Below are 23,392 nucleotides of genomic sequence, written 5' to 3' on the forward strand. Positions count from 1 at the left end.
GAGGCGTGCGTCGATCCCAACCCATAGCCTCGCGTGGCGTCGGAGCAATTAAAGCTTGCATTAAAATGAGGCTGCCATTTTAGTACATCACACACCCTGCCGCTTGGCCCCTTCCTCCCACATCTGGCGAGAAATCGGCGGGCTAGAAATCGGATGGGCTCGAGCGTAGCGAAGCACCTGCATGCATCCGCCAATCCATGGCTCGTATCCCATTAACTGTCGCTTTTTAGTGCGTGGAGTAAAGTGTGGCGTAGGGGGCAATTAAAGCTTGCTGAAAGGTTATCAAAATGAGGCTGCGACCTCGAGCATCACTAACCCTGCCGCTTAGGCTCTTCCTCCCCCATCTGGTCAGAGATTGGAAGACAAGATACCAAATGGGCTCGAGCGTAACAGCGCACCTGCCAGGCTGGGTGCGTCGATGCCAATCTGTAGCTCGTATCCGTAACTGTCGCCTTTGGTGGTGTAAGCGTGGCGTAAGAGGCAATGAAAGCGTGCTGAAAGGTTGTTGATCAGATGAGACTGCCAGAGGTAACATGGGGGGCGACGGAAGTATTTGAGCATCGAGTCTCCCTGTTACCTCTGTGGATTCTTCTCTCTGATCAACTTGCAATCTCACATTCTTTGATCAACTCGCAACTCCACATTCCTTCATCAACTTGCAACTCCACATTCTTTGATCAGAACCAACAACCATGCAGTTCTTCACGTTCCTAGGCCTCGCGACGCTCTGCAGTCTCGCCGCAGCGGGCGCCGGGTCAGGGTGCGATCCCTTGACCGTAACCGTTACCCTTCCGCCGGTTACCGTAACCGTCACGGCTTTGACGACGAGCACGATAGACACGACATCGACGATCGATGTGACGAAGACGAAGACGAAGACAACCTTCGAAACGGAGACAGTCACTGGCGGTTACCACCACAGACACGGTGGCTGGTCTTAGGTGCAATAGACACTCACACCAAGCGGGCCATCCAGACTGGCGTCCGCAGGTACAACGTAAGTCGTCCGTGCCGTGAACTCTTCTCGTGTACTGGCTAATGTGTTTCACTTGCAGTACTGTGCGACGGAGAGCACGCCACTTGTGGGCAGTGATGAAGATGTGGCTGTGATGGGATGCGTTGGTCGCTTCTATTCTCTGTTTTATGCAGTCAACTTTTTTAGCAAGCTATTTTTCGTATCGGGCAAGAGTGTTCAGACTCTTTCATGTTACCATAGTTTACTTGTAGTAAAGGCATATACTTTTACGGTGTTCGTTGTACGTCTCGTATTCACAAGCTTGATGTGCGCAAACATGCCCCAACGAGGACGCCCGAGGCTTGAACCTTCTCATTCATTCGCGTGGTTAACTTGAGGCAGCGTGCACGTTGATGGCTTCATGTTGATTCATTGCGAGTCGCATTACCTCACGTTCCGCGTACTGTCATTGACAAGCGTCCATCCTGATCCGTCCGCCCCAACCCAACGCCGTTTCCAAGAGACGCCTTGTGAACACAGAGCAGAGCGATCACTAAGTGTTGATCCCGACGACTTGATCCTGTTCAATCAGAACATTGTTATGCTGGCCAAGCGTTTGCACCGTCTCCAGTGCCTGTTCAGTCGCCTTTGCGGCGAAGCCTGTGATTCAACCATCGTTAGCATCAACAACTTTCCGGGGATGAATCTAACCTGAAGCAATGTAGATCTGCTCACCTTTGATGATGCTGTATTCGTGCGTGATGATTCCGCCCTGCTAGATGTAAGCAACACTGGCCTCAACGAACGATGAAGTGGCACATACGGCTTTCTTGATCGCTTCCATCGCCTGGTCAATGACGGATTGCGGTGTATCCTTTGGGTAGCTGATGACCACTGCCTGGAGGACTGTTAGCCTGTACAGACATGGAAGGGGAGATGTCGCCGGCGCGAATCGAGTAGATGCATACTTTTTGCGTCGCCTGGCCTTGCGCTAGCGCAAACGCAGCCAACAAGGCCATCAAGAGGGCGGTGATATAGAGCTTCATGTTTGCGATGTGCTAGTCCGTGAATTGAATCTGATATTGGCGATAGAAGGATATGTTGGTGTAGACGGCGTGGTATGTAGTAGGGGAAGGAGTCGCAGAGTTGAGGGCCAGACCCTTCCATGACGTAGCCTTGGCGGCGGCCGTTTGCGGCTTACATAAGACAATTCGTTCTTGGCGCAACCGAAGATTCACGAGCGCAAGTCATGTTGACTTCCTTCCAGCATTCAACATCCCCTTTGTAAGTCACACCGCCCTCGCCGCGTACTACAGACACACTACTGATGCACAAGGCTTGTGCCTTCAGATTACTCCAACCCTCCACGAGCGCCCTGGCGCACGAGATCGCGCCTTCTACGGACACGCGTCCTGCTGACTCTCACTTGACTCCGGTCGAGTTCCTTGCGATCTGAAAAACACCGGGTCAAGCATCGCAACATCGACTGTGAACGAGTGACAGCGGCAGCTTCTGCCGAGTGCGGAACCACATCGGTGGCGGGAGCGAGTGGGAGGAGCGGGCAGAAAGAGCTGGGACACTGCTGCAAACCCTCACTTCTATTGTGGCCCCAATCCATCCGGGGCCCCGCGTGAGCTCTGCTCAATAGCTAGAAACAGTCACTATTGTGCTGCCCTTGTTCCAGTGCTGCCCACCAGTGCGAAACATTTCACGCTGCGTGCTCCCGTGCGCTCGCTGCTGTCCGCTCGCTGCAGCACCCCTCGTGTTTACAGGATCTGCGCTCTTCTTACACGACGTGTGCTCACCCTCACTCCGTCTTGCCTAGATAGCATCTTGCTTGATCCGTCAATCTTCTTCTGTGATCGAGTGAAAACGCTGTCCTCATGTCTGCCAGATCTCCCAGGGGTTCGCTCTCCGGAGCCTCCTCTGCCGAAGTCGCGGAGGATTTTGGGGACTCGCTGCGAGACCTCCAGATCAACAATAGATATGAGATCAGTAACCTCACGGTCATTGCAAAGGAGAACACCGAGCATGCGCAAGCAATCTCCAAGGTGCTCGAAGAGCACATCGGCATGGTAAGAATTGACATCAGATCACGTGATGTGATCTCTCCCAGCCATCTCGAGGGTGTACATGCCATACATACCACTAACATGAGTCTTTCCTTCTAGACATCACCTTCCAAGAAGCTTCCTGCTCTCTATCTACTCGACAGCATCGTTAAAAACGTGGGCACACCTTACACTGTGTATCTCGGCCGAAACCTCTACAACACCTTTATGCAAGCCTACACTCTGGTCGACAGCAACGTTCGGAAAAGCATGGAAGGCATGCTGAAGACGTGGAAAGAGCCAGTCCCCGGCTCCATGGATCCCCGACCCGTCTTCCCTCCCGAGACCGTGCGACCGATCGAGAACGCCCTGATCAAGGCGAAGACGGTGGCAATGCAGTCACATCGACCGATAGCGCCAGATTATCGAAACACTCCCACACCTCCCAACTATGCGAATCGCTTCGCGCCGCCGCCTACTCATACTCCGCCTCAGCCGTATCAGAATTTCCAGCCTGGGTTTCAGTCACTACCGAATGCACCCACTCCTCAGAGTACATACTATCAGCATACGCCCCAGCAACCTCCTCCAAATAACGAGCTGGATGCAGTGAAGCGGGAAGTATCTGGACTCATTGTCCAGCGTCAAGCTCAGTACGATGCGAATCGGCACGATCAGAGATTAGGAGGGGAGCTGAAAGCTCTACTGGATCTCCAGCAGCTCCTCAATGCCGGACAATACATCGATCCAGCGTCGCTACAGCAGATTCGAGATCGTGTCTCCGGGCTGGCGAATGGGCCCTCTGCACAGTTAAGACCCACGCCGCAACCTGGCACTCCTCAGTGGCAGCCTTCGCCGTCTTTCCCACAGGAGGCCTCTCAATTTGTACGACCTGCAGCACCTTATTCACAGCCACCCCCAGGACAGCAACCACCCGCAGCACTTCTCGCTCCCGGAGCCCTGGACGGCCTCCAAGCTCTACTAGCAAACGGCCAGAAACCCGGCACGCCTCAGATCCGTGCAACGGCACCAGCCCTGCAATCGGCCAGCCATGCCCAACTCTCCAACGTGCAGAACCAAGCAGCAGCTGCGCCCCAATTCAATGGAGCCGACCTAATCGCATCCCTCACGCGAAACGGTCTACTACCAAAATCCCAGCGACAACCACCACCCCACCCTCAACCCACACCCGTGCCAAACAGCAGTACCCTCCCCTTCCAACCCTCCGCCGACCTCCTGCGCTCCCTCTCCAGCATCTTACCCCCAACCTCTCAAACCGGCACCCCAACCTTCCCCGCAATCAACCTCCCCCCAACAACCAGCAAACCCCGCATCCCCATGACCGCCGCAGCCCTCAAACAATTCCGCCCCGAGCTCGTCACGACCCTCTACGAAGCCCAACCCAACCAATGCAGCACCTGCGGCCGCCGCTTCCTCTCCACAGACGAAGGCCGCACGAAGAAAGCCCGCCATCTAGACTGGCACTTCCGCACGAACCAACGCATCGCCGACCCAGCCATAAGCCGCGGCGCGCACCGCGACTGGTATCCCACCGAAATCGACTGGGTCCGGCTCAAAGACTACGACCCCTCAACCACCACAGCAGAAGAAGCGAGCGCCCTCGCCGCCGCTTCCAACTCGCAATTCTCCTCGCCTACAAAGGGCAAAGCGCACAAGCGGCCGGAGGAAATGTACGTGCGCGCGCCCCCCGGCGTCACGCGGAACACGTGCAGCATTTGCTTCGAGGAGATGAAGAGCGCTTATGCGGAGGAGTTGCAGGAGTGGGTGTTTTGGAATGCGCGCCTGGCGCAGGGCAAGATTGTGCATGCTACTTGTCTTGCGGAGATGGCGAAGAGTGGCGGCGCGGCGGGTTTGGGGGCGGGGCAGAGGCAGAGGAGTGCGACGCCGGAGTCGAGTTTGGGGAAGAGAAAGGCGGATGGGGTGGGGTTGGGAGGTGGTGGGGGGTCGAAGTTGAGGATGGAGTAGGTGGGGATAGGTCGAGGATGTTGTTACTTTTGCGATGGGAAGCGTTTCGAGGCAAGTCTTGCATTTGTGGATGGTGTATATATGGGACTGAAGCATTCTCAAGTACTGCATCATGGCATGGTCGTTCTCGGCGATTGATCAAGCAGCCCTACTTCCATTCCCTCCGTGACTTGTTGTGTGGATAAACGCCACGCTCAACCGACTCCCAGCAGCTTCTTGGCTGCAGCAGCGTGAGGCTGCAGACGTGAGCGAGAGAGCGTCGTCTACAACATAAGACCACATGCCGTCAGAAACACAATGTCAAGCACAACACCACTCCCCACACATACCTTAATCTTCGGTCGTTCCCCCACCACATTCTCTCTCCCTTTTCCAGCACCGACCATGTTCGCCGCAACCGGACCCCCCTTCCCAAAAGGAGACACACCCCCCGCCGCCAACGACCCAGCAGCAACAGCATCCTCCACATCCCTCATCGCATCCCCCCAATAGCCAACATCAGGATTCTGATCCAGCTGGCGAAGCCGCTTATCCAGCATGGCAGTCGACAGCGGCCCCTTGAGTTCGGGAAAGTAGCCGCGCATTTTGGTGATGGCATCTTTGAGGTCGTAGCCGCGCACGTCGAGGTAGCAGATTGCGCGGTCGTGCTGGTCGGACCAGCCTTTGGGCAGCTCGGGGGTGTCCTTGGGGCGGTCGCCGTAGGCCGTTTGGCCTACGCGGTTGGTGCGGGCGATGCGTTTTTGTTGTGGGGGGTCCGGGGGTGGGTGGATGTTGGGGAGGTCGGGGAGGGAGGGGAGCTCGAAGGTGACTGGTGGGCGGTTGGCAGTGAAGCGAGGGTGTTGTGGTGTTGGGGATGGAGGAAGCTTCTGGAAGGAGGGAAGCGGTGCGGTGGACTTGATGTGAGCGAGATGCCAGTCGTTCGTGCGATCTCTCAAGGGGGTGCTTGTTGCGGATCGGTTGACAGGCGATGCCGACTTGGCCTTCTCTCCGCCAGGTATGTCGCTCACTGTTCCTGTCTTTGATGGCAACACCTTCGCCTCTGGTTAGCCGCGTCGTGGGGTGCAGATCAGAAGAGAGGACGCAGGAGACTTGCAAGCAGCTCTTGCTGGCCCTCACAACGGCCCAAGGCCTCGGTGCTGTCTTTGAGGTGCATTCTGCTTCGATATCGACAAACAGAAGAGTGCTGATGGCGATGTGGGACTTGGCCGGGGTTGACGAGGACGGTCAGAAGGAAGAGGTGCAGGCTACCATCCGAGCGATCACTCGCTCGGCAGGGCAGCGTGGCGGATAACAGCCCGACAGCGTGTGGAAGTAGAGTCGAGGTAGCGTGTAATATGAAAGGAGAAAAGAAGTGGTTTTGCAATTCTTGGCCCGGTGAAGTAGGCACGAGGGATCTCACCATCGGTTGAGAAGGAAGGCGCAAGTCTGAATTCGATCAGTTTAGGTGAGGTGAAGTTTGGGCCTCAGACGCCATCACAGACCAAACGAAGCCCGCATAGGACGGAAGGAACAGCATCAGGTTTGAAGGAGGTGAAATTAGGAGTGGGTTAGCTGGAGCACACCAAACCGATGCGTATGATACATTACGCTTTTGCCCCCTTTTCCGCTCATGTAACTACACTTCTTTTCCTTGCGCCCCGAAGGCAGTTTGCAGCGCGGATCCCGTAGCCATCACCAGTCCACAGTATCCAAGCCCGAGCGACGCCGGAAATGATCATAGACCTCTCCGTCCCCTCGCAAGCCATGCGCGGATCTGCGGAGGGACGGCGTGACAGCCGCTCAGGGCCGCCTAGGAGGATCGCAGGCCTATCCGGCTCATCAAACTGCCGCCGCTCTTCTGGTCCTGCTCGAAAATGCCCAGCAAGCTCTTCCACACCTCGCCCGGCTGCTTGCTCGCATCCACGCCGCTCCAGATGCCCGTCTTGCGGTAGTAGTCGCTGACCGGTGCCGTCTGCTTGTGGTACGTCACCAGGCGCTTCTTCAACGCGTCCTCGTTATCGTCGGATCGCTGGATGAGGGGCTCGCCGGTGACGTCGTCGGTCATGTCCTTCTTGGGGGGGTTGAATTGCTTGTGGTAGGTGCGGCCGGAGGAGGGGTGGATGAGGCGGCCGGTGATGCGCGCGACGAGGAGATCATCCTTAATCTGCAGCTCGATGGCGTGTTTGAGGTTCTGCGATTTGGCCTGCAGCATTTCGTCGAGCTTCTCCGCTTGCGCTGTGGTCCGGGGGAAGCCGTCGAGGATGAAGCTGGTGGTAGAATGTCAGTATAGCTCCACATCGGAGAGCGATGTACCACTCACCCATTCTTGCATTCCTTGTTGCTGTCCAGCTCGCTCTTGATCATCTCCACCATGATATCGTCCGACACGAGCCCGCCCTGATCCATAATCTTCTTCGCCTCACGACCCAACTGCGTCTTGGCGGCGACTTGAGCACGCAGCATGTCGCCGGTGGCGAGATGGCAGCATGAGTACTTCTCCTTGATCCACGGGGCTTGCGTGCCCTTGCCTGTGCATCACATCCGTTAGACCGCGGGTTCGGCATTGCAGCGGCATGGAAGCCCCATTGAGACACGTACCGGCTCCCGGCGGACCCATCAAGATCATGCGTATGCTCTCACTCTTCCCACCGCCCTGGCCGCCGGACACCTCGCCCTTTAATCGGCTCTCCAGCTCCTCGACACGCGCCTCGAGCTTGTCGACGGTGCTTTTCAGCTTGTCCACCAGTTCCTGCGACATCTTGGCGGCTCCCTACACACAACGGGTGGGTTAGAAACGGAGCACGGCGGGATTGGGAAGAAAATGTGTGGTGCGCGCGCAGGTGAGACGAGGGTGGGTGGAGAGGGAAATGGACAATGGCAGAGCTCAGGGAAGCTTGCGGGTAACAATGCAGCTTTGCGTTGTAGGAGAGGTGGAAAGACGCTGTGGCTGAAATTAGAGTTGCCGGCTAGCGCGGTGCCTGACGTCGCCGCCCGGCCATCCGAGGCTACACAAAACCACCCAAGACGTTTGGGTAAGTGATGGAACAGGAAGACACCGTGGATATACAGTACTCGGTAGATTTGTTCGGCGCGGATCGTAACTGGAGGTTGACAGAGGCGGCATCTGAAATCGCTTCCGACTTCGTCTCTTCTGAATACGCCGGTAGCAACCTCTTGCTTTACCACGGACCCATCACCTGTGGCTACAACGCCTCGCTCCCAGTCCAAGCCTGAGTTCACCTCATACAATTCATGAGCCGCCAATGAGAAACCCCCTCATGACACCTCCATCGCATCCCCATTGCTGAGCCCATTCGAAAGCGTCACCCCACCATCCTCCCCAATGAACCTCTTCTCAAACTCCGCAACAAACTTCACACTCCGGCTGGGGTCGTAGAAGAGCTGAAAACTGCGCTGCACATCGTGCACCTCGACTTCTTTCGCCCGCCGCTTTTGGGACAGCAAATGTGAAGTCGTGATCAAGTTGCCGGCGTACCTCAGGCCCGTCTCTTGCCCGATCTTGGTCAGCAAGGCCAGCGCATCCGGCGAGATGTCAATCTCTTCTTCCTGGGCGCGGATGGATAGGATTTCCCGGATCTCGTCGGGAGAGTATGGATGGGTGGAGATGATGACCACACGGTCGAGGAAGTCGAGGGGAAGACCGTGCGGAGAGCGGTAGCTTGTACCTCTGATTGTTGCGGAGCCGCGATTGGACGCCATGATGACGATGGGTGCTAGTTCGTCCTCCAGCGCGCGATTGATGAAGCTGAAGCATTCAATGTCGAGCATGTGCACTTCGTCGATGAAGAGCACACCCGGCACAATCTCGGCCTTGCCCTCTTCCTTCCACTCGGCGACTTTGGTGTTGATCTGTTCCCGCACCTCCGATCGAATCTCGCCCGTGTCGCCAGAGAAGAGGGCGAGGAAGCCCTGTGTGCGGCTGTTGATGACGTCGATCTCGTGAAGGCTGACCGTGTGCACCGTCTCGCGCCGTACTTGGAGCTCGCCATCTGGGCATTGCACGAATTTCGTGTCCGCTCCCATGGCATCGTAGTCCCTACTTCTGGTGTAGCTTCTCCCGAGCTTTGTAATCCGCCCGCTCGCCTTGTCAATGCTGATGACATCGCCCGCCATCACCTTCTCCTTCGTCATGCTGTCAATCATGCGCGTGCCCATGTCGTACAGCGTCTCCATATCCGTGGTCTTGAGCGTCAGCTTGCCGCTCTTGTTATTACCAGTCACGCTGCGGTCGATCTGAATCTCCACCACCTCGCCCTCAATCACCTCACTCTCTTCCCGTATCCGCACGCCTATGCTCTTTCGGAAGGCCTGCTCCAGCGCCTCTGTCTTGCTCATTTCCAGACTGAAGATCTCCGACGAGGCGAGCATGGTGAAGGGCACGTCCTCTCCCAACCCTTTGCTCATACCAATTGCAATCGCCGTCTTGCCCGTGCTGGGTGGCCCGGAAATCAAAACCGCTCGGCCCGCGATCTTGCCTTCTTTGGCCATTTGTAGGATGACGCTAGCGGCTTTGCGCGCCTGTTGCTGACCGACCAGGCCATCTGCGACGGGCTTTGGCGTGAGAGTGTCGGGTGTTACGCCGAGGCCTCGAATGTGTGAATGCGCGGCGATCAGGTTGAGGTTGTTTCGGTCTTTCGAGTCGGAGATGGTGGTGATTGGCTGCGAAAAGACTGGTCAGTCCGGTGAGAGTCCAAGACGTGAAGGAGACATACTGCCGCCATGATGCGAGACGTCGCGTCCGAACGCGACAATGCTGGAGTTGACTCCTGCTTTGATCTCTTTCCACAGCTGGGACGATGGGGTTGTAAATGGTGCTTAAGGACAACGGCTGTAGTCACGCGGAATGCCGTTGCTGCTCGTTGCTTCCCAGGAATTTACTGCTGGAGTTGAAGAAAGCTCAGACCACCCTTAATTATTTAGCGCGAGCCTAGCGCGTTTTCCAACAGACCTCCGAAGATCTGCCGACGCGCTCTAAAGATTTCACACCAACCTACCCCTCCCACAAACCCGGTCAACCCGACTCTTGCAGCGGCCTGCATGATAACAAACCAATTGCAGCACTCGCACCCGACCACCGCGCAGAAACCTGCGGTGATACCTTGCGGACGAATGAGATCGAACGTCGCTGAACTCTAACACACCCGCACTGTTGACACCGCGACCAAAGCTCCATGCTGGGTCAAATGATTATCTTGACGGCAGCAGCGTTTGAACGAGAGGTGAGTGTTGTACATCCCCCGCCGTTTCCCTCGCCTCCTCCTTCACAACACCTCTACCTTCACTTCCCCTTCTCCTTATCTTCCAGTCTTTGCCTCAACTCAAACCTCGATCCCCCATTCCTCTATGCCCAACCTCCTCCTTCGCACCACCAGTTCGGTGCCCTCCCTCCACGGTGGCTGACTGTTATCGCCCAGGAGCGGGACAGCAGCAGACACGACGATTCTCACAACCGAACGCGGTAGGGCGAGACAACACATCTCTCCCCGGCCGCCCCCCAGGCCCTCAGAGGTACGTATCTTCTGGTCACGTGCAAACGTTGCGAGTGATTTCACACGCCATCGTTACTTCTGTCTTACTTCACGGAGTGAACGGCATCAGGTCATTTCTTAGATCAGATCAAAACCACGGGCACCGTTCATCTCGATGAAACCAGTCTAGGAAGTTGCTGACTAAGGCGACAGAAGTGTGACCATGGACCACAGAGTAGATGCTCTTGCAAAGCGAAAGAACAGCAGGTCGCCCGAAGGTGGCCAGCCCCGCAAGATGCGTAGGGAGGAGCCGATCACCACTAAGGACAACCCCGTTCGGCCTCAGACAGCGGCGGAGCCTGCTCGAGACCCACGGTTAGCGAAACAGACCAAGAACCCTAGTCGACATGCATCGCCACACGCGTCGTCGCCTCTCGCCCCTGGCTCGAGGAACGGCTCTAGCGGGAATTCAACTCCTATCGACGGGGGGCGCGTCAACGGCACAGTAGACGAACCGGACTCCATCCTCGGCCTACTCACTACATTCAGGGACCAGATAACAAACCATGTGTGTGTGAAACTGGCGTACGATGAGGCTTCCAGACGGCACGATCGAGCTTGCATAGAGTACGATGTGCAAGCGAAGCTCGGCACGCTGAAGCAGTTCCCAAGCATCGGAGAACAAAAGACCAGGAACAGGGATGTTGCTCGCAAAGAAATGGAGCAGCAAGAACGCATTGTGCAGAAGCACAAAGCCTCCCACGCACTAACGATGAGCAAGCTTGCCAAGATGATCGGCGAGACGCAGCAGCCTGCAAGCGCGGATTTCGTGTCACGTGCGGAATTCGCTGAACTGCAGACCAGCGTCACTGAATTGAAGGCCACCGTGCAGGGTGTGCATTCGACCGTCAATAATATGCAAGTCGAAGTCGAGACTGCCCTACCCGCGGCTCAGGAGGCGCGTGATCGCGTCAGTAAAGTCGAAGCAGCAGTCACTGAAGCGCAAGAAGGGACAAAACGACTGGCTAGTGATGTGCGAAGGGCTACAGCGGACGCTCAGTCTGCACGTGACCGCATGGACAGACTTCAAGCGCACGAGCTGTCGAAATACGCTACTAAGGAGGCCATCGAAGGTCTGAAAAAAGAGTACACCGACCTCAACCAAGCAGTCATCGAAGTCAGTAAGATGGCACGCGGTGCGACTGCCGATGTGGGTCGGATGAAAGCCGAGCAAATTGGCTCTCGCATCACCGCACAATCTGCAGCGGCCGCTAGTAAACTCGATGAAGGGCTTGAGACGAAAGTGCAGGCTCTCCTAGCAGAGGGTCCAGCTTTGATCGCAAAGGTCACGGAGCTCGAAGGCGCCGTGAACACCTTGTGGAAACACACTAAGGGTGTGCAGTGTGGCGTGATCGAGGCTGCTGAAGATGGTGCGAGCTTAGAGGAGCGCATTGGTGATCTTCAAGGCAGGATGACGTCTATCTCGACGGCTGTCGAGACGATGAAAATGAGCGCGACGAAAGAAAGCACAGCGAGCGACGCGACTTTGAGGGACCGCGTGGAGAAGATCGAAGAAGAGCAAGGCACGTTGAAGCGTGATCTGAAAAACGCGTCATTGATCAAGCCGGCCTCAGATCAGTCTCCTAGGGTGGCAACGAATGTTGGACGATTGACGACGCGTCTGGACTCAATCGAAGAACGCGTCGCTCTCGTGAACGAAGAATTGACGGCGCGTCTGAACTCAGTCGACGAGAAAATCAAAGAGGAACACGAAGACTTTGACTTCGAGAAGGGAGAAATAATCAAATTTGTCGAGGAGAAGGTCGCCGCTGTGAAGAACAAGATCTCACCGATGGACGAGAAGATCTCAGGTGTCGAGCAAAAGATCCTGCAAGACATCAATATCAACGCCATCCGAAACGAACTCTCCAGGATCGACGACGGCCGGGTCCAAGAAGGACAAGCCTTGAAAGCGACGCTGGACCGCTTGGCGCGCGACATCGATGGCCTTCTGAAAGCGCAACTAACAGACATGATTCTTGTGCCCTTCCAGAACGAGATTCGACAAGAGATCACCCAGGCCAAGAACCGGCTCGGCGCCTTGGAGATGAGAGCGCCGCACTCTCCCGCTTCCCAGCAGCAGCTTGCACGCGCCTCGCAATCCCCAGCCATTCAGCAAGGGCAACAACGCCCACCTCATTTCCCCTCACCCAACACCCAGCCAAATGGCGCCGGTCCCCCTCCGCATATGATGGTCAACGGCTTCCCGCACCACTCGCCACACACCCCACCCGGATTCGCCAACAACCCTCCCGCCATGCCCGCAAACCAAGGCGCGATCCCAGGCGCGATCGAATACCTCACCCAGCGAGCCGACCACCTCGCCATCGTCACTCAGCACCTTAAGCAGCGCATCGACAACCTGACGACCGACGAAGTCGTGGAGAAAATGCTCGACCAGTTGAGCGTGCTCTACCCGCACGCTAAGAACGTGGACGCCGCGATTGCGCAGTTGCAGGCGCAGCTGCACTCCCTCAAAGGAAACACGGAAGCGGAGCTGCAAGACGTCAAGGCGCGGATTGCGCGCTGCGAGGCTGCGAAGCCGACAGAAGGCTTGAACGCGGACGTGAAGGCAGTCTGGAGCGCAATCGGCGCCATGACGAAGGAGGACCAGGATCTCTCCACCAAACTCGACGCTGTGCAAAAAGACATTAGCCGCGTGTCTGACGTCGCGACGGCAGCAGACTGCTTGTCTAGGGAGCACTCTTCGCGCTTCTGCAAGATGAAGCCGGAGACTATGCTCAAACAAATCGCCCAGCTAGAGGAGCAGGTCGAAGGCCACGAGCAGAAACTCACGACCGGCGAGGCCGAGCTGAAACGTCTAGCGGGCGAGCACGTGGAGTTGCAGAAAGAAGTGGCGGTGTGCGGGGGCAAGGTGGAGGGGATGATGGAGGCGTTGCTGTGAGCAGAGCAGAGCAGAGCGACGATGACATTGCGGCTGCGCTTTTGTGATGGGTGCTTTGCCCCGATAGGTGCTTTGCAGCGTTTAGCGGCGACGGCATAGATACCCCCTTTTTTTTTGCTTTTGCTGTTTTGATTGCTATGGGGGTTCTGGGAGCGTGATGAGCGTACTAGCGAGCAGGCGGAAATGGGTATCAGGCTTCCTATGGCGGATGACTGACAGTAGAAGAAAGGGGAAAGCGAATTGTCACGAGACTTGGAACTCGTTCATCAGGTATCTAGAAGGTAGATCCACAGCCGTGCACAAACTCATCTGATCATTCAAGCACCTTTTCCACACCGTCGATGTAAATGCCACAACGCAATCGCTCGCTGAAAAACGCTCAAAACTCGCTAAAAGCAGGAGAAGAAGTGCCAAAAACCACACATGCAAGAATCACGATCGCTTCGATGCACCCTCCTCTTTCTTTTCCTTAGGCTCCGCCGCCTTGGTCTCGTTCTGTCTCCTCATTCTCGCCTCTGCCGCGCGCGCCATAATCTCCCTCCGGTCCATCAAGCCGGCACCCGGGACCTCGCCCCCGAGCACAAAGTCCCCCTCCCAGCCACCGCCATCCGCCTCTTCATCCACACCCTCGTCCTCAGGGTTGTAGAACTCCTCTCCGCCCACGCTATGCCCGCCACGCCGCCAGTCATTCCGCTCGACCTCCGCTTCAATCTCGCGACACAGCTTCCAGAAGTTCTGGTCGTGCTCGCCCCACACGTTGTGCGCAAGTTCGTGGCACAGCGTTTTGCGGATGACTTTGTAGTCGCGGTAGCCGTCGTAGGCATCTGTGCGGAGACGCAGCTCGATGACCTCGCCGCGGTTGCGGTTGAGGCCTAGTGTTCGCGACTCGTGCGTCGTGTGCTCGGCGGGGTTCATTTCTGTGAGGAGACCGACGGAGAAGCCGTGTTTGCGCATGGAAGACTTGACGCCGGCGTCGTCGCGGAGGCGCTCGAGGAAGCGTTGCGACTTCTCCGGGTTGGGGAGGTAGGTGAGAGGTTGGATGGTGTGGAAGGTGTAGCGCGCTTCGTCCTGCGTTCGCTTCCAGTCGCGGCTCTTGTGCGCCTTTACTTTCCGGCCGGCTTGCAGGGCTGCTTTCCGCCGGCTGATGCGGTCTTTGCGCGCTTGGATCTCGGATTCGAGCTCGGCGACTTCGGCGGTGGTGGCGCCCATGAGGACAATTTTCTTGTCGAGGAGCGTGTTAAGGAGGAGGGCGGGGTTCTTGAAGGGCGGCTTGAGCAAGCCGGTTTTGGGGGAGACGAGGAATTTCTGGTTCGTCGGGGGGATGTGCAGGTCTTCGGCGACGGTGTCGGAGAGGTCTTGGATGGTGGCGTCGGAGTGGTAAAAGGGAACTTGAAGGGGTTTGCTGTGCAGGTGGAGGGTGAGGGTGAAGATTGGGTTGGCGTCTGCGGCGGTGGTGGCGGCGTCGTCGGAGTCGTGGTCGGAGAGGGAGTTGATGTAGCTGGAGTTGGAGATGATGTCGATGTCTTTGGGCGAGCCGGAGCCCGGACATACGCCGGCCATTTTGGGGATGCAAGGTCGGAGGAAGGATAGAGGACAGAAGGATTTGGAGAGGGGAGAGGGACCGTGGGGGCCGGAAGGGCGAGTGGCGGGCTGTAGTGTTTTCGCGGACATTGAAATGGCAGACAAGAGGAGTAATGTCTGGCGATGCAGGTGGATTGGGAAAAAAGCTCAGATGCAGAGGAACGACAGCCGTAGGCAGGAATATGTATAGTGATCTGCATGCGCCTCAACACGGAGGAATCCTCATCCATTGCGGCAGTTCGCGTGGCCTGACGAGGCAGGGCGAGGGCGAGGGCGATTACCAAGACGTCAGCGGGGGGCCGTGAGGAAGCGCGGCGTGGATGGAAGACGCGGGAAGCCTCCTCGCCCTTTCTATTGGCGGACATACTCGATCGGGCAGGTACAAGCCCCCTCGTACCCCCGGCTTGTGTCATCTTTCGCCACTTTCAGGCCCGAGAATCGCTTTTCTTACCTGCGTGCTCCCCCGTCCCCTCGATTCCGAGGCGCTTGTACGCCGGCTGGGGGAAAGTTTATCTGGGGCGCTGTATATGATCTCCTCGATCCCCCGTATTGTTTGCCTACACCTGTTCCCTTGCTCACACAGACTTGCGTATCGAGGAGCAGTGAATCCTCATACATGTATCTGTCACTCTTGACGGTTGTCGCATTCGGTGATCGGCACTTTACAACCCCCGGGTTTGCAATAGTCCACACTCGAGTCGACTGCTTCGATACAAGGCTGCATCCATAACGTGCTTTGCTTACGAAACGCATAACTTTGTTCATCGGCGCTATTCTCGTGGGTATTCTCGTGGGTATTCCCGTACTGCTTTCATATCCTCACTCCGCTCTCTCCCTTCATCTCTCTCCTCCCTCCTCTCCGATCTTTCATTCAAACACCCTCGTGAACGGCAACGTTGGGATCCGCCTTGGTATGCCCACGACTCTGCCCCCGTCCCCGCAGCACAAACATTGTAGCCATAGCAGTCGTGATCGTGAACAGAACCCTGCACGACCCCAACAACATTAGCCCACGCACTCGATCCCAATCAACCGACGCAACGAAAACGGATGGTGAACATACCACTCAAACGCAGCAAAAACCACCGCCGCCTCCGCCGCCCGACACACGCCCCCAGCACACCCCCTGCCACTAAGAAACACAGCCGCAGCAATAAACCCCGCAAACCAAAACAGCATCGTCACCGCTTCCACCCCCAGGATGGCAAACTTGTGGTGCGCGCGCGTCTCGGAGAAGTGCCAGGGCACGACGATGAGGTAGGCAGCGGCCAGCAGCGTCCAGACGGCATCGAAGATAAGGAAGTTGAGCGAGCTGGGGCTCGAGGCGTGCCAGTAGTGGCGCCACCAGGAGACGACTGTGGCAAATGTTAGTTTTCGTGGGGGGGAGTGTGTATGTAGGGAGAGGAAGACGGACCGTATGCTGCGAGGCCGAGGACGATGATGGCGAAGAGGATTTGCGCGATGCGCAGGCCGAGCACGACGCCGCGCGATTCCAGGGCGGACATGGTGCGATTGGGTGGAGATTGGAAGATCGATTGTGTGTGTATGAGGAAGAGAGCAAATGTTTGAATGCGCGTTGGGTGTTGTGGATAGGAACAATCAGGCTGGAATGCAAACAGAGCTCGTATCGCAAACGGAAGTCGCAAACACGCACCGGGTAGCTACACTGCGCCAATTTATATGAAGACGCCAAAAACAAAAAATCTCGCCTCCATCGTTCCACCATCCTCCTCGTCGTCGTCGTCGTCGTACGCGCATAACTCGCATCATGCGTCCCCCTTCCCTTCCAAGTTTTTGTGCCCGTTTGGCTGCGGCGCGTGACGTGGGCGGAGGCTTGGCAGCTGCCGCGGCTGCGCAGCCGCCCGCTGCAGTCCGGCTTCGGATTGGTGACACTCGCTGCCGAGACGGCGAAACCTGAAACGGCGTTTGCTTGCTGGGTTTCAATGTGCATGACGGTTGGTAGAGGCTGTGGATGATGGTTTTAGACAGTTCATTGTGGGATTGTACATTCGATGGGTCTAGATTGCTAGAATTCGCTGCCGCCGCTTGAGTGCACTGGTTTCTTCCTCTCCTCCAATACATATGCTTCCATCGAGCGCAATGCTCACAGCTTCGCCCTTGGTTTCGCCTCCCCCTCAACTTCCGCGTACATCTCGTCGATGGTCTGGCGATAGAACTTTGCCGTTTGCGGCCGCTTGAGTTTCAACCTGTCGTCAAAGATGTAGTCAGCACAAGTCCACCTCAAACTCGTCTCCTCAACGAAAGTGGAGTACTCACGTAGGGGTAAAAAGCTCATTCGCAATGGAGAAGGGCTCCAAAAACAACCTCACCGCCTTCACATGCTCGTAGTTGTTGAATTTCGCCTTCTTGCCCACCGCCCTCAACTCGCGCAGCACCGCCTTGCGGATCTTCGGGTTCTTCCCCGCCGCTTCCAGAGCCTGAAGATCCGTCGGTTTGATCTGCTGCCCCAACTCCTTGCTAGCGAATGCGGCGAAGAGCTCGGGGTTGATGCCGAAAATGGCCACAAGACTCGACTGCGTGCTGTCGCCGTGCACGTACGCCACCGCCAGAAACGGCAGTTGCGCCAGGTACACGTTCTCGATTCGCTCGGGCGAGATGTACTCGCCCTGCGCGAGCTTCAGGACATTCTTCACGCGGTCGATGATGCGGAAGCGCCCGAGCTCGTCGACGGAGCCGATGTCGCCCGTGCGGAACCAGCCGTCGTTCGTAAAGGCCTTCTTCGTCTCCGCCTCGTTTTTGTAGTACTGCTTGAACACGTTCGGGCCGCGGATGAGCACCTCGCCGCGCGGGTGCGGTTTGTCGGTCGACAGGTACTCCATGTCGGGCACGTCCATGAGGCAGATTTCGGCGCACGGCACGACCATGCCGCACGTGCCGGCGCTCAGGTCGGACTCCGCTTGGATCAGGCCCAGGGCGTACGTCTCGCTCAGACCGTAGCCTTGGTAGAAGTTGTTGCCAAAGGCCACGCGGAGGAATTGCTGGAGGGACGGGTCGATGGGGGCGGAGCCGGTGATCATTGTTTTGGCGCGGTCGAGGCCGATCGAGGCCGCGACCTTCTTCGACCAGATTCGGTCGTAGATGGCGTGCTTGTTGGTTGCTTTGCCGGGGTTGGGGTTGTTCATGTTGGCCGTCTTGGTGTCCACGATGTAGCGGGAGAGCGCGCCCATGACTCCTGACTTGTCCACCGTCTGCGCGCGGATGCCGCCGCCAAAGCGGTTGTACAGGCGTGGTACGCTGATGAATGATGTCGGCCGGAGGAGCTTGAGATCATCGACGAGGGCAAGGATGTCGCCGTGGAAATAGCCAATGGCTGCGCCAGACCACATCGACCCGTGCTCATTGACTCGCTCGTAGATGTGGGCGAGGGGCAGGTAGGAACAGGAGACGTCGTCTGTTCCCTGTTGGCCAACACACATCGAGGAAGAGGTGGCGGCAATGGCATTACTGTGGGTCAGCACCACGCCCTTGGGGTTTCCAGTCGTTCCGGACGTGTAGTTGATTGTGGCAATGTGCTCGGGGCGAGGAGCGCGGTAAGGGAGGGGGTTGGCCGCGCCGAGCGCCTCGAGGTCCTCGATGTAATGAATCTGGAGGCCGAGATCGGCGGCGAGAGCAGTGAGCAGGTCCTTCTTAGAGGTGCCTGGCAACTCGGTGCCATTTGACAAGGGGTCGAGGCATACAATGGCCTTCAATGCGGGGCATCTCGGGGCCAGCTTCAAGAGGGTGGGAATATGGCTGATGGAAGTGCAGACGGTGGGGAGGGCGGCATGGTTGATGATGTACTCGGTCGTGTCTGGGCCGAGGGTGTCGTAGAGGGAGACGGTGTAGAGGCTCTGGGACACACACCCGAGATCCACAATCTGCCACTCCGGCCGATTCTGGCACCACAAGCCCACGCCGATCTGGGAGTCGTGGATGCCGAGCTGCTCGTGCAACAAGCGCAGACCCACGCCAAAGTTTCTCCTCCGCTGCTGGACCTGTCCGTAGGTCTGCCAGACATAAGGGCCAAAGGTCTTGGTGTGGGAGTCGTAGGGCCGGTGGCCGAGGAGCTTGCTCTTGGGAGTGCGGTTTGCGGTCTGCTCGAAGAGGTCGTGCAGAGTCCTCACTTCGGGGTCGAGGGCGTGAAGGATGCCATTCTCATTGCGCCAATGCCGGTAGATGGGGCTTCTTCCCTTAATCGCGCTGCCGGGGACGGTGATGGAGAAGGGTGCGCCGGGTGGAGGGGGCTCGTGGATGCGGGTCGCCTCTTCTATCGCTCGACAGGTCATGGCGGGCGGATGAATATGGAGGATGAGGGAGGGAGATGGGAGATGGGCGTGATTTCGAGGGGATCGGACTCTCTCAGTCACCCTTAGTCAAGGTCTGCGGTGCGGCCACGGAAGAGGGTAGATGGCGTTCACAGTGTGCAGAGGATGAAGGCGAGGAGCACGGAAGAGACGGGCAGAAAGAAACGAACACGCTTGACCACGCGCGCTCGGACGTCTAGCTGCACCTAATGTACCGATTCTATCACATGCCGCCGCGCGAGGGTGGTAAAAGGTCGGCGGAATGATGTAAATCGGGAGGCAAGAGCGAGCCGAGGTTCCTTCCTTCTGGGGTGCACTATTCCGATTTGGTAAGCTTCCCCGAAGCTCCAAGCCCAAGGTTTACGGGGCGACGGGGACTGGGGAAATCACGGCGTCGGCGAGAGCGAGTCGGTGTCGCCGATAGGGGTGTTCGACGGTATGTCACAGACAGCATCTCACCCCAGAAACCATCATGCATCGTGAACATGGGGACAAGCTGGACTTCAACGCAACGTGAACACACCCTATAGAGCTAAACACGTGGGCTGGCGGCGTGGGCGACTTCATCTCTCCGGACAGCCTCGCTCCATCCTCCCTCATCCCTTCTCACAGCCTCATCCCTTACACACTTCCTTCCCTTTGTCTGCTTTTTTCTGAACCATCACCTGAACAAGACTACATATTGCGGTAATGGCGGAGCTCCTCGACCTCCCACCGGAGCTGATCGTGCTGATTATCAACTGCATGCACCCCTCGTGTCATTTCAACTTTGCCCGGGCGAATAAACTCTGCTTCCAACTGTCCACCGATGTTCTTGCTCGCCATGCAGTCTATCACCAGCGCGCGCAGCCTTGGTCGGATACTCTCCCTCTTACGCTCCCCAGGCTATTTCACATGGTCCTCAAGGACCCTGTCGCCGCCTATTACGTCCACCACCTAGCATTCTGGGGATCGAGGACATCTTGGGATCTTTGGCAAGACTTGCCGTTGCGAGATGATCGGGCCCCTAATCACACATTACACGCGGCCATGAATACGTCGAACGCAGGTCCAGCCTGTCACATCTTCATCCCGCCGCACATCCATGCTTTCCGCCAGATTCTGCGTCGATGCCCCAACCTCTCGGAAGACCTTTGGATACAGAAATTGCTCGAAGGCGACGAGAGCCACTTCAAGGTGCTCCTGCTCGCTATGCTTCCCCACCTCACGCACCTCTGGTTAGCCGCCCCCATCCCAGCCCTCCGCCTCTTTCTAAACTCCTCCTTTCCCCCACACCCTCTCAGCCATTTACGCAACGTGAGCATCAGCATACAAGACCTTAGGTATCTGCTGCCAGCCCAGTGTTGTGGTTTCGAAACAATTGCGGATGTCTATCTTCTTCCAGCTTTGGAGTCGTTGTACGTCTTGTACGACTATGCTCCTGACCAAGCTCCTGACCCCGCCGACCCTGCTTGCATACCCATTGGGAAGTCCTCTGTCAAAACGCTTCTCTTGGACGGCACAGAGCCACCGTTCTCGGACCTGCTACAGATGATCGCCGGGGCGGCAGCCTTGCATACCTACGTTGACAGCATCGGGCCCGAGAACATCTCTGGGTGCCTGGGCGCTTTGCAGCAGCACCACTCCGATACTCTACAGAACTTAGATTTGGGCAGCCAACGCGATGATTTAGATTTCCTCCAGGAGCTCTACTCCGACAGCCCCAACCAAAAGAATCTAACCGTCTTCCGAGACTTGAAGCAGGTCAAGCTGAATGCTGTGGCAATCTTGAAGCAGATCACAAGGCTGCAGTACGACGGCGTCTACGACGGCACTTCCGATCCGTTTCGCATTTGGGTCGCCAGCAAGTACGGCCAGGGCTCCAGCCCACGCTTCCTCAATTTCGCGTCCATCCTCCCCGAGTCTATCGAGATTCTCACTTTCACCCCCATGGAAGATAAGTGGGCAATTGGGGTGTGTGCAGCCGATATGTTGGATGCCCTCGTGTCCGCCAATCTGCATGATACAACCCTTCCAAACCTCTCCGCCATCTTCTTCAACGATCTCATCGAAATGCGTCATTGGCGTTCCGCAGGCCTTCGCGAACATTTGCCGAGGAGCTTTCCCGAGCTCGCACAAACAGCCTTCCTTCCCTGGTTCCAGATGAGCATCGCAGCCGGGGCGCAGCGGGGGATCAATGTCTACACGTCTAGCACCCACGACCCCGAAGAGATAGAGCACATCAGAAGGGGAATGGGGATGCCCATGCCATTGGCGGAGCACGACGTGAAGAAGTACGACGATTTCGCCGACCTTCGCTCATCGGCGCAGAAAGAGGCAAGCCAAATGCAGGCACTCGCGACTGGTGGAACTCTGTACGATGATGACTTGTAATATGATATATATCTGGCCCACTACGATTTCTGACAATCGTGCAACCATGTCCTCACCCCGTCCATCCCGACTGCACCGCCTCTTTCATCTGCATTTTTGACTCTATACGGTGGTTTTGGCGGGCGCATCGGTGTTGCCGGTTTGGGGCTTGCTGTTGTCCTCCTTCTCGTTGGGCTTGGTGGCGGAGGCCTTGAAGGATTGCTCGAAGTCGGCAATGATGTCGTCGATGTGCTCGGTGCCGACGGAGATTCGGATGAGGTCCTGTGAGCAGCGTTAGTGGGCTGATGGCCAGGGAGGTGCGAGAAGGATAAACATACCTCGGTGACACCACTGCTGATGCGCTCCTCCTCGCTCAATTGCTCGTGGGTTGTCCTACAATCAACTTCGTCAGCTTCCGTTCTCTCGTCTGCACAAATCCAAGCGGGATGACAATGGCTCACGTCCACGGGTGAATGGCAAGCGTCTTCGCATCACCAACATTCGCCAAGTTGGAGATGAGCTTGAAGTTGTCCACCACCTGGCCACCCGCCTCCCCACCGCCCTTGACGCCAAACGACAGCACGCCGCCAAAGCCTCGGGGGAGGTACTTCTTCGCCAACTGATGGCTAGCATGCTTCTCCAACCCCGGGTAGCTCACCCACGACACATTCTCGTTGGCATCGAGCCAGCGGGCCAGCTTCAGCGCATTCGAGGCGTGTCTCTCGCAGCGCAGACTCAGCGTCTCCACGCCCAGCAGCAGCTGCTGCGCGGCAAAGGGGTTCAGGCAGGAGCCGAGATCACGCAAGACCTCGACGCGAAGTCGGATGATGAACGTGATGGCGCCAAAGGTGTCCCAAAACTTGAGGCCGTGGTACCCGTCCGACGGCTCCGACATTTGCGGGAAGCGCTTGCGCGCCGCCGGGGTGCCCCAGTCGAACTTGCCGGCGTCAACGACGACGCCGCCAATCGTCGTACCGTGTCCGCCAATCCACTTGGTGGCGCTGTGGATGACAATGTCCGCGCCGTGGTCAATGGGACGGCAGAAGTAGCCGCCCGCGCCAAAGGTGTTATCGACGACGAGCGGCACGCCCGCGTCGTGGGCAATCTTGGCGATGCCCTCGAGATCGGGCACGTTGTACCGCGGGTTGCCGATCGTCTCGATGTAGATGGCCTTTGTCTTCTCGTTAATCGCCTTCTTGAAGTCCTCCGCGTTGTCGCCGTCCACGAAAGTGGTGGTGATGCCCAAGCGCGGCATAAACACCTTGAACTGGTTGTACGTGCCGCCGTACAAGTTGGAGGTCGAGACGATGTTGTCCCCGGCGTGGCACAGGGCGGCAATGGTCATGAACTGCGCGGATTGCCCGGACGCAGCGGCGAGAGCGGCAACACCGCCCTCGAGAGCGGCGATGCGCTTCTCCAAGACGTCGACGGTGGGGTTCATGATGCGGGAGTAGATGTTGCCGAACTCCTTGAGCCCGAAGAGGCGCGCGCCGTGCGCCGAGTCATTGAAGGTGAAGGAGGTGGTGGCATAGATGGGGACAGCACGGGACTTGGTGTGAGGGTCGGGTTCGGCGCCTGCGTGTCGTTGTCAGAGACAATTACCCTGAGCTCCCAATGGCCGAGGACATCACGAGAGAGGGGCCTCCTTACCAGCGTGGAGCTGCAACGTCTCGAACCTCGGGGCAATATCTTCACCACCCATCTTGACAATCTGTTCTCGTAGCTGCTGA

The 23,392-nt window shown here is 57.3% G+C and overlaps 12 protein-coding genes across 12 annotated transcripts; 4 read left to right on the forward strand and 8 right to left on the reverse strand.

Annotated features, from left to right (window-relative positions):
• The first annotated feature begins 613 nt into the window (after nucleotides 1-613).
• BDY17DRAFT_58629 (uncharacterized protein) lies at nucleotides 614-1,125 on the forward strand. The gene is made up of 2 exons (XM_033738531.1): nucleotides 614-997; nucleotides 1,056-1,125. The coding sequence occupies exon 1, from the start codon at nucleotides 693-695 to the stop codon at nucleotides 939-941; it is 249 nt and encodes an 82-aa protein (XP_033585322.1). The 5' UTR covers nucleotides 614-692; the 3' UTR covers nucleotides 942-997; nucleotides 1,056-1,125.
• A 383-nt stretch (nucleotides 1,126-1,508) lies between these two features.
• On the reverse strand, nucleotides 1,509-2,001 carry BDY17DRAFT_328271 (uncharacterized protein; the record flags this gene model as incomplete). Its single annotated transcript, XM_033737821.1, has 4 exons — nucleotides 1,509-1,615; nucleotides 1,691-1,727; nucleotides 1,779-1,853; nucleotides 1,924-2,001. 4 exons carry the CDS (start codon nucleotides 1,999-2,001, stop codon nucleotides 1,509-1,511), a joined length of 297 nt encoding a protein of 98 aa, XP_033585323.1.
• An 837-nt stretch (nucleotides 2,002-2,838) lies between these two features.
• Nucleotides 2,839-4,992, forward strand: BDY17DRAFT_258427 (uncharacterized protein; the record flags this gene model as incomplete). Its single annotated transcript, XM_033731776.1, has 2 exons — nucleotides 2,839-3,030; nucleotides 3,127-4,992. The coding sequence occupies 2 exons, from the start codon at nucleotides 2,839-2,841 to the stop codon at nucleotides 4,990-4,992; spliced, it is 2,058 nt and encodes a 685-aa protein (XP_033585324.1).
• Nucleotides 4,993-5,089: 97 nt separating this feature from the next.
• BDY17DRAFT_58658 (uncharacterized protein) lies at nucleotides 5,090-6,635 on the reverse strand. Its single transcript, XM_033738532.1, has 4 exons — nucleotides 6,474-6,635; nucleotides 6,086-6,417; nucleotides 5,322-6,023; nucleotides 5,090-5,255 (listed from the first exon to the last, which is right to left on the reverse strand). The coding sequence occupies exons 1-4, from the start codon at nucleotides 6,487-6,489 to the stop codon at nucleotides 5,187-5,189; spliced, it is 1,119 nt and encodes a 372-aa protein (XP_033585325.1). The 5' UTR covers nucleotides 6,490-6,635; the 3' UTR covers nucleotides 5,090-5,186.
• On the reverse strand, nucleotides 6,395-7,883 carry BDY17DRAFT_305787 (adenylate kinase cytosolic). The gene is made up of 4 exons (XM_033734909.1): nucleotides 7,570-7,883; nucleotides 7,292-7,499; nucleotides 6,474-7,238; nucleotides 6,395-6,417 (listed from the first exon to the last, which is right to left on the reverse strand). Exons 1-3 carry the CDS (start codon nucleotides 7,727-7,729, stop codon nucleotides 6,782-6,784), a joined length of 825 nt encoding a protein of 274 aa, XP_033585326.1. The 5' UTR covers nucleotides 7,730-7,883; the 3' UTR covers nucleotides 6,395-6,417; nucleotides 6,474-6,781.
• Nucleotides 7,884-7,959: 76 nt separating this feature from the next.
• BDY17DRAFT_305790 (ATP-dependent DNA helicase reptin) lies at nucleotides 7,960-9,856 on the reverse strand. The gene is made up of 2 exons (XM_033734910.1): nucleotides 9,705-9,856; nucleotides 7,960-9,651 (listed from the first exon to the last, which is right to left on the reverse strand). Exons 1-2 carry the CDS (start codon nucleotides 9,711-9,713, stop codon nucleotides 8,248-8,250), a joined length of 1,413 nt encoding a protein of 470 aa, XP_033585327.1. The 5' UTR covers nucleotides 9,714-9,856; the 3' UTR covers nucleotides 7,960-8,247.
• A 363-nt stretch (nucleotides 9,857-10,219) lies between these two features.
• On the forward strand, nucleotides 10,220-13,675 carry BDY17DRAFT_305793 (uncharacterized protein). The gene is made up of 2 exons (XM_033734911.1): nucleotides 10,220-10,500; nucleotides 10,674-13,675. The coding sequence occupies exon 2, from the start codon at nucleotides 10,684-10,686 to the stop codon at nucleotides 13,423-13,425; it is 2,742 nt and encodes a 913-aa protein (XP_033585328.1). The 5' UTR covers nucleotides 10,220-10,500; nucleotides 10,674-10,683; the 3' UTR covers nucleotides 13,426-13,675.
• A 182-nt stretch (nucleotides 13,676-13,857) lies between these two features.
• BDY17DRAFT_258649 (WLM domain-containing protein) lies at nucleotides 13,858-14,985 on the reverse strand (the record flags this gene model as incomplete). Its single annotated transcript, XM_033731796.1, has 1 exon — nucleotides 13,858-14,985. The coding sequence occupies one exon, from the start codon at nucleotides 14,983-14,985 to the stop codon at nucleotides 13,858-13,860; it is 1,128 nt and encodes a 375-aa protein (XP_033585329.1).
• An 892-nt stretch (nucleotides 14,986-15,877) lies between these two features.
• BDY17DRAFT_314020 (membrane-associating domain-containing protein) lies at nucleotides 15,878-16,511 on the reverse strand (the record flags this gene model as incomplete). Its single annotated transcript, XM_033735782.1, has 3 exons — nucleotides 15,878-15,992; nucleotides 16,070-16,361; nucleotides 16,421-16,511. 3 exons carry the CDS (start codon nucleotides 16,509-16,511, stop codon nucleotides 15,878-15,880), a joined length of 498 nt encoding a protein of 165 aa, XP_033585330.1.
• A 408-nt stretch (nucleotides 16,512-16,919) lies between these two features.
• Nucleotides 16,920-19,565, reverse strand: BDY17DRAFT_305798 (uncharacterized protein). The gene is made up of 2 exons (XM_033734912.1): nucleotides 17,284-19,565; nucleotides 16,920-17,213 (listed from the first exon to the last, which is right to left on the reverse strand). The coding sequence occupies exons 1-2, from the start codon at nucleotides 19,290-19,292 to the stop codon at nucleotides 17,111-17,113; spliced, it is 2,112 nt and encodes a 703-aa protein (XP_033585331.1). The 5' UTR covers nucleotides 19,293-19,565; the 3' UTR covers nucleotides 16,920-17,110.
• A 1-nt stretch (nucleotide 19,566) lies between these two features.
• BDY17DRAFT_305799 (uncharacterized protein) lies at nucleotides 19,567-22,022 on the forward strand. The gene has a single exon (XM_033734913.1). The coding sequence runs from the start codon at nucleotides 20,001-20,003 to the stop codon at nucleotides 21,681-21,683; it is 1,683 nt and encodes a 560-aa protein (XP_033585332.1). The 5' UTR covers nucleotides 19,567-20,000; the 3' UTR covers nucleotides 21,684-22,022.
• Nucleotides 21,786-23,364, reverse strand: BDY17DRAFT_258391 (Cys/Met metabolism PLP-dependent enzyme-domain-containing protein; the record flags this gene model as incomplete). The annotated part of the gene is made up of 4 exons (XM_033731770.1): nucleotides 21,786-21,944; nucleotides 22,001-22,055; nucleotides 22,124-23,237; nucleotides 23,313-23,364. The coding sequence occupies 4 exons, from the start codon at nucleotides 23,362-23,364 to the stop codon at nucleotides 21,786-21,788; spliced, it is 1,380 nt and encodes a 459-aa protein (XP_033585333.1).
• Between the last annotated feature and the right edge of the window lie 28 nt (nucleotides 23,365-23,392).

This window comes from Neohortaea acidophila, assembly GCF_010093505.1.
Source record: "Neohortaea acidophila strain CBS 113389 unplaced genomic scaffold BDY17scaffold_13, whole genome shotgun sequence".
NCBI lineage: Eukaryota > Fungi > Ascomycota > Dothideomycetes > Mycosphaerellales > Teratosphaeriaceae > Neohortaea > Neohortaea acidophila.

What these genes read in the sequence shown, in the direction of transcription:
- BDY17DRAFT_58629 (XM_033738531.1), top strand. Translation starts at nt 693, where the DNA reads ATGCAGTTCTTCACGTTCCTAGGCCTCGCGACGCTCTGCAGTCTCGCC.
- BDY17DRAFT_305799 (XM_033734913.1), top strand. Translation starts at nt 20,001, where the DNA reads ATGGCGGAGCTCCTCGACCTCCCACCGGAGCTGATCGTGCTGATTATC.
- BDY17DRAFT_58658 (XM_033738532.1), bottom strand. An exon ending in AGGGCCAGCAAGAGCTGCTT is followed by an intron (nt 6,024 to 6,085) that starts GCAAGTCTCCTG and finishes CCAGAGGCGAAG; the next exon opens with GTGTTGCCATCAAAGACAGG. An exon ending in GGGAACGACCGAAGATTAAG is followed by an intron (nt 5,256 to 5,321) that starts GTATGTGTGGGG and finishes CTTATGTTGTAG; the next exon opens with ACGACGCTCTCTCGCTCACG.
- BDY17DRAFT_305798 (XM_033734912.1), bottom strand. Translation starts at nt 19,292, where the DNA reads ATGACCTGTCGAGCGATAGAAGAGGCGACCCGCATCCACGAGCCCCCT. An exon ending in AATGAGCTTTTTACCCCTAC is followed by an intron (nt 17,214 to 17,283) that starts GTGAGTACTCCA and finishes CTTTGACGACAG; the next exon opens with GTTGAAACTCAAGCGGCCGC.
- BDY17DRAFT_305793 (XM_033734911.1), top strand. Translation starts at nt 10,684, where the DNA reads ATGGACCACAGAGTAGATGCTCTTGCAAAGCGAAAGAACAGCAGGTCG.
- BDY17DRAFT_305787 (XM_033734909.1), bottom strand. Translation starts at nt 7,729, where the DNA reads ATGTCGCAGGAACTGGTGGACAAGCTGAAAAGCACCGTCGACAAGCTC. An exon ending in GATGGGTCCGCCGGGAGCCG is followed by an intron (nt 7,500 to 7,569) that starts GTACGTGTCTCA and finishes TGTGATGCACAG; the next exon opens with GCAAGGGCACGCAAGCCCCG. An exon ending in AACAAGGAATGCAAGAATGG is followed by an intron (nt 7,239 to 7,291) that starts GTGAGTGGTACA and finishes TTCTACCACCAG; the next exon opens with CTTCATCCTCGACGGCTTCC.